Source organism: Alligator sinensis, unplaced genomic scaffold (assembly GCF_000455745.1).
Source record: "Alligator sinensis unplaced genomic scaffold, ASM45574v1 scaffold198_1, whole genome shotgun sequence".
Taxonomy (NCBI): domain Eukaryota; kingdom Metazoa; phylum Chordata; order Crocodylia; family Alligatoridae; genus Alligator; species Alligator sinensis.
In genome coordinates this window covers 910700-916751 of record NW_005841906.1, presented here as the reverse complement: position 1 = coordinate 916751, position 6052 = coordinate 910700, and the positions used below count along the sequence as shown (strand labels likewise).

Below are 6052 nucleotides of genomic sequence, written 5' to 3'. Positions count from 1 at the left end.
GCTTCTCCTAGCTGTGTACCTTGAGCAGCCCAGTGTGGTACAGGCACTAATGCACAAGGGAGTGAACCTAGTTCTGCAAGACCGTAATGGCAACACCCCGCTGCACCTGGCCTGTGAGCAGCAGAGCTTGCCCTGTGCCCAGCAGCTGCTGCAGGAGCCAGTCCCTGGGCAGCGCCCGCAGGACCTACAGCTCCAGAACTGGCAAGGTGAGGAGCAGTGCAGCAGGAGGGAATGGCTCCTGGGGATAGCTCTTGGTTGTAGTGTGTAATGTGTGGGAGGGGTAGGGGGATGGGAGCCAGGTGCTGACTCTGTAGCTGCAATGTGTGTGGGGGTGGGGTGCCAGGTGCAGTGCCTGGTTCTGTAGGTGTGTGGGTGTGTGGTTAGCACCAGACTCCATGCTGAGATGCCCTAGGCAGAGAAGGCTTTTTGTTCAGCCTTGGTGCAGTGCTTAGCTAAACAGGGCTTCAGTCTGGGACTTAGGGTTCCTGATGATATGTGTTGTACCTAGAGCTGCCTCTGCTGTGTCTCCTTCCCAGGCCTCACCTGTCTGCACATCAGTACCCTGAAGGGGAACCTGCAGCTGATGACACTGCTGCTGCGGAGTGGAGCAGACATTAATGTCCAGGTAATGCAAGACATGGCAGGTGAGGCAGCTGGCACTGCTGCCTGAGCCACTCTGTGCCCCTCCCCCAGGCTGGCATCGTGGGAATAACCTATGCAGGCACAGAGGCTGGCTGGTGACAAACTTGCTCCTGTATCAGGCAGTGGCAAGGCTGATGGGACATGGGACTTTGGCATCAGGGCTTCTGGGTGGGTGTGGCTTTTCTCTTGGGCAGAGAAGAAATGCCCCATGTCATGCAAGGCCCAGGGCAGCCCTTTGGCTGGGGGCTGGGCTGCAGGGGGAAGGTGTCCATCTCAGCAGTTTTGTGCCCTGTGGGGTTTCCATGGGGGTGGTGCAGTGGTTGCCATTGTGAATGGTCATCCTGTTTTGGGGGCTGCCAGTGGGAGAGATGACAGGGCCCATTCTAACAGCCCCCGTGCATTGCTGGCTCTAGGAGGGCACGAGTGGGAAGACGCCGCTACACCTGGCAGTAGAGTGCCACAACCGCGAGGCAGTCCAGTTTCTCCTGCGCAAGGGGGCCTATGTAGACGCCCAGATGTACAATGGCTGCACACCCCTGCACCTGGCTGTGGGCCGGAAAGATGCCGCCGTTGCTGCCATCCTGTCCCACTCAGGTGCTGACACCCTGCTGAGGAACATGGAAGATGAGACCGCCCAGGACCTGGCTGATGGCAACGATGATGTGAGTCTGCCTGTGTCCTCTGCAGGGCAGCCTGTGGTGGGCAGCCTGTGGTGGGTGGTGTCCTGTGCAGGGCCCTGTGCTGGGCCAGCTTCCTGCCTCAGGAAGCTGGCCCTGGCCCTAGAGAGAGGGTACAGGAGATGGCACACCTCTGCACAGGAGGCACTGTAAGGGCAGGAACATTTGTTGTGAGGAGCTCCCAGCTACTCCAGTGGCAGCTCTTCCTGGCTGGAGAGGAAAAGGAGGGCTGGCTGTGAAGGAGTTTGCTGTTGCCTTGGTTTGCTCTGTCCTGCTTAGGAAGAGCTAAGTAATGGGCCAAGTGCTCCTGTCAGCACTCGCCTACCGTTTGCTGCACCCTGGCCTGGGTGGGCTGGCCGCCTGCATCACTGCCCTGCAGTGCAGCCATTCCCTGTGGGGTGCAGGGATGACACCTGTTCTGGGCACACACTGAGGTTTTAACCTAGCTCCTCAGCATTAACCCTCTTCTCTCCATACCCTTTTGTTTTGCAGCTCTTGGCCCTCCTGCCTTTCGATGACCTGAAGATCTCGGGGAAGCCTGTTGTGTGCTCTGAATGAGGGATCAAACTGACTTCGGGGGCTGCGTCCCCACCTCTCTGCAGGAGGCAACCTGCTGCTGCTCCCTACTCCTTCATGGACACCTGTATGCAGCACACTGAACTGATGTGCATGGAGATACAGCTTGGGAAATCCTTCCCTTTGTAGCAGAGTGCCCGTGGTCTCTGACTTGCACTCCAAGCAGGGAGCAGCTGGAGGAAGGTAGCACCATGAACACTACATGAGACTCTTGAATGGTGCTTTAGGACCTCTGGCTTGTGGGATGGTACCTGTGCTGCAGAGAGAAGGGTCTGGCATTCCCTCACACCCTCCCCCCTCAGTTGGGGACAATTGGAAGGGGACATCAGTCTCCACGCTGTACCGGAGAGCAGCCAGCAGGTGGAATGGCCTCTGCTCTATGCCCCCAAGTAATATTGGAGCAATTGCAGGGCAAGGACCATCCCTTTTTCCCAAAGAGGCTCTCCGCCACTCCCTTCCTGTTGAATAAATTCTTCATCTATTTGCCTCTGCTCAGGGCTCTGCGATTTCCACATCCCTTCTCAGCATCGTGGGGGGCTATGCACTCACCAGAGCTGTAGCCCCCAAGAGGCAGATTTTCTTCACCTGCCTAGCTCCCAGCTGTGAAGGAGCTGAAGTAGACAGGAAGGGAGAGTCTTCCTTCAGCTCTTCCACCTCTACCTGGCACACCAGAGATGAAGAATGGGAGCCCCCAGCCCTGCACATGAGTTGCTGGGGAGAGGCACAAGGCCCCACCTGGGTCCAGGGGATCCCTGCCCCCCCTTGCATAAGTCCAGCATAGCTGGACTCGGCCCCGGCCTGATGAGGAGCAGGGCTCCTTCTCCTGTAGGCAATTCCATTCTGCCTATCCTCGCCCCCACTCATGGCTGCTGCTGGACACCCGTAGAGAGGAGGAGCTGTGGAGGGTCTGAGTTTCCTCCCCAGCACTGCTGCTGGCTTGCTGCATCCCTGCAGACACCCTCCCCCTGCTATGCCCTGGTTTTCCCCCTCCAAAAAGAGGATGTAGAGACCCTGTGACCCACCTTCCAGTGGGTGCATGAGACACTTGGTGTCTGGATGTCAGTATAGGGATGAGAGCCTCCAGTAGAAGTGGCTGGAGCAGAGCCAAGGGGTATTAATTGGGAGGATGGCAGTCTATCACTTCCCCCTGATGGTGGATGCCATATGTTCCCTCAACTCCCACTTCAAGAGGGCTGTGTAGGCAATGAGCAGAGCCTTCAGAAGTCAGCAGGCCAAGCAACTAAGGGAATGGGAGTGTGTATGCCAGCTTCAGTGCCCCTGACCCCACCTTGGCTGGGGAAATTCCCAGCCCAGTGGCTGGGAGCGGCTGTTATTGTTTGGGGCAAGTCCTGGATGGCGCAATAGCCTGGGATGCTTAGGAGCGCCTGCTCCTTCCTTCCCCCTTCTTGGAAAGGCACATGCAAGGGAAACATGCCAGGAAAGAAGCCAAACTTCCCAGCAGGCCCTTCTGCAGCCTCAGCACAGCCTCTCTCACCTGTTCTAAACCACCAGCCACACTTCTCTTTCGTGCTCCCTTTTGCCATCTGCTCAGGTCCTGCTGGGATCACAGGCACAATAAGGTGACTGGCCTCAGCCAAAGCCAAGTGGAAATTGATCTTCTGCATCTCAAACCAGCTCCGTCTTCATTTGGGGGTGAAGGGCAGGTTCTGTCCTGGAAAGGCCTAGGACTGGAATAATGGGAGGAGCTCTGGATCAGGAATGAGGGGCATTGGCAGAGCCCAGCACTGGGACAGGAGGTGGGTGTAGGGGGCTGCAGCTTGGTAAAAAGGGCAGCGATGAGAGGACTTGTTCACCTTTTTCTAGTAAAGGACCACCCTTTTCAGATCAAGGGGCACCTCAGAAAGGTGTCCTGTGTTGTCACCCCATGGCTGCTGGTGGTATTGCAGTTGTGTTGAGCTTCAGCTTTGCAGTTTCACCAGGGCTCCTGTGCAGTTGCACATCATTTGTCACGGCCTCAGCCTCAGCAAGTTCCCAGGCTCCAATGCAGCAGTGCCCACCCTTTTTGCCCTGGGGCTGGTTGATACCTGGACCAGACCATCCACAGGCTGTATCCAGCTGGTGAACCAGAGCCAGTGCTGCAGGGGTCCAGTGAAGGGCAGGTGGAGCTTGAGCCCACTCCAGCCAGGTGAGAGTAGGGGGCCCAGCCCCAATCCAGCTGTAGCCTGGCTCTGAGCTGACCACGTTGGGGAGGGGGTGTGTTGCAGTCAAGGCTCAATCCAGCCACGCAGCAACAGCTTGGCCTCAATCCGGCCTCAGAGGATATAGGCAGGAGGGGTGCAGCATGGCCTGGCCCTGATCCAGCCGCATACGGAGGTGGTTAGGGGCCTTGTCAGGCCTGGTTTCACCACACAGGGCTTGGTAATTTGGCAGTGGGAGAAGGATGGCAAGATTAATTGCTACCACTCCCCCGCTACTAAATTTCCCAATTCAGGGGAGATGCCATGGCTGTGTGGGCTGGATTTGGCCATGAGCCAGGGGCTGAGCACCCCTGCTCTAGTGCTTTCAGCAAATGTGGGGGGTGCCGGGACTGTTGGGGAAGGGACAGCCTCCTGTCCCCGCTGAGGAGTCCAGGGGGTGTTTGAATATTATTTGTCATTTAAAAAATAAAACGTTTAGTTGTGATTCATCTTTATTGTGGTTCCAGTTCCTGATCTCTCCCTGGGCTCTGATCCACACGCCTTTCTGCAGAGGTAGAAGCTGGCACCCAACAGCTCTGCAGGGTCTCCTGGGGGGGCGAGCAGCACTGGGCTGAAGCTCTCTTAGTACTAGGACCATGAGCCAGTAGGCATCTTCACCCTAGGCCAGTTGGTCATGCCTGGCATAAAAAATGGGACTTCAGCAGGGCGAAAATTTGTTTGGTGCTTCAGCTGGATTGTTCCAAGGTAATTTTTGCAGCACCCGACACGTCCCTGTGGACTGAAGTGGTCAGAACAGGCCTGTGCCTGCCTGAAGATATGATCTTTGCCTGCGTCTTCTTCTATTCTTTGGGTCACCTGCACTCCCACAGGCCTCAGCACTAAGCCTGAGTGCTGTTCTGAGGTCACCCCGCCACCAGCCTGGTGGGGGGTAGCGTCTTCCTCTGAAATAGTACTGGATTCCCTGCTCTCCCCTCCTTCCCTGCCTCTGTCCCTGTCTGTAAATCACTCTCATTTTATGAATGAACTAAAAAGGGCACAGGCTGCTGCTTCTGTGGAGCATTTAGTCTCTAAGTCGCAGGTCCGAATCCATGCAATACTGCTTTAGTGACCCATGTACAATGAAGGCATGAGAGAAGAAGGTCTTGGCATGACAGAGATTCCCGTCCCCATCCCAACTCCCACTGGCACGGTTCAGCTTTAGCAGCCAAGCCAAGAGGTGACTAGGCTGTTTAGACAGAATTCCCTTGGCACGCATCACCCAGCACCCATTCTCTGGACTGCGAAAGGAAACAAACAAGCCAATGACTGCTATTTTAAAGAGCTCCCTGGCCTAAGCTAAAGTCTGGGGGGAGGAGAGGGCAACAAACTGGCTTGCCATCTTCTGCAGGTTCAGCTGGGATTCAACCTTCCCCGCTCTTTCTTCCCCAGCTTGGGAGTGGCAGAAACAGAGCGAGGAAGGGGAGGCAAGTGGCCCTGTGGCACAGATCAGCACTGCTGTACTTCCTCACCCCCATGTAGGGTGGCCATCATAGAGGACAGTCCGGTTGTCCTCTGCCCTCTATTGATATGAAACTGGACGCCTTTATGGCCTCTATTTTTTTCTTGAAGAGAAAAATAGAGGACATAAAGGCGTCGGGTTTTGTATCAGTAGAGTGCAGGGTAGCAGAAAACTGGAATGTCCCCTGTGACAGCCACCCTAGCCCCATGTGTGCTCAGGACAGGGGCTAGTGTTGGGCTGGGGGCGCTGGCCACTGAACCAGGGTGGGGGGAAAGCCAAGCGGTCCCTGTGGCAAAGCTCCGGGCTCCGAGCTGGCAGCCTGCGCTCGCAGGGCAAAGAGAAGTGCCCCGCCACCGAGGAAAGGGGCCCGCTGGAGCTGAGCCCCGTGCCTCGCCTCACGGCGGCCCCTGCTGCAAGAGACGAGGAGCCCAAACCCCACGGAGCAGGCCCAGCACGGGGGCCACGCCAGCACCACCCTCGGGCACTGGGCTTGCTCAGCA

At 56.9% G+C, this 6052-nt stretch overlaps 1 protein-coding gene across 1 annotated transcript in view; it reads left to right on the top strand.

Moving 5' to 3' along the window:
• The window catches only part of NFKBIE (NFKB inhibitor epsilon), a 4060-nt gene extending 1673 nt beyond the window's left edge, over positions 1–2387 (top strand). The window contains exons 3-6 of the mRNA XM_025197822.1: positions 8–206; positions 537–625; positions 1056–1304; positions 1812–2387. Of these exons, the coding sequence (XP_025053607.1) occupies positions 8–206; positions 537–625; positions 1056–1304; positions 1812–1877 (603 nt within the window). The 3' untranslated portion in view covers positions 1878–2387. The remainder of the gene's footprint in view (positions 1–7; positions 207–536; positions 626–1055; positions 1305–1811) is intronic.
• Positions 2388–6052: the final 3665 nt, after the last annotated feature.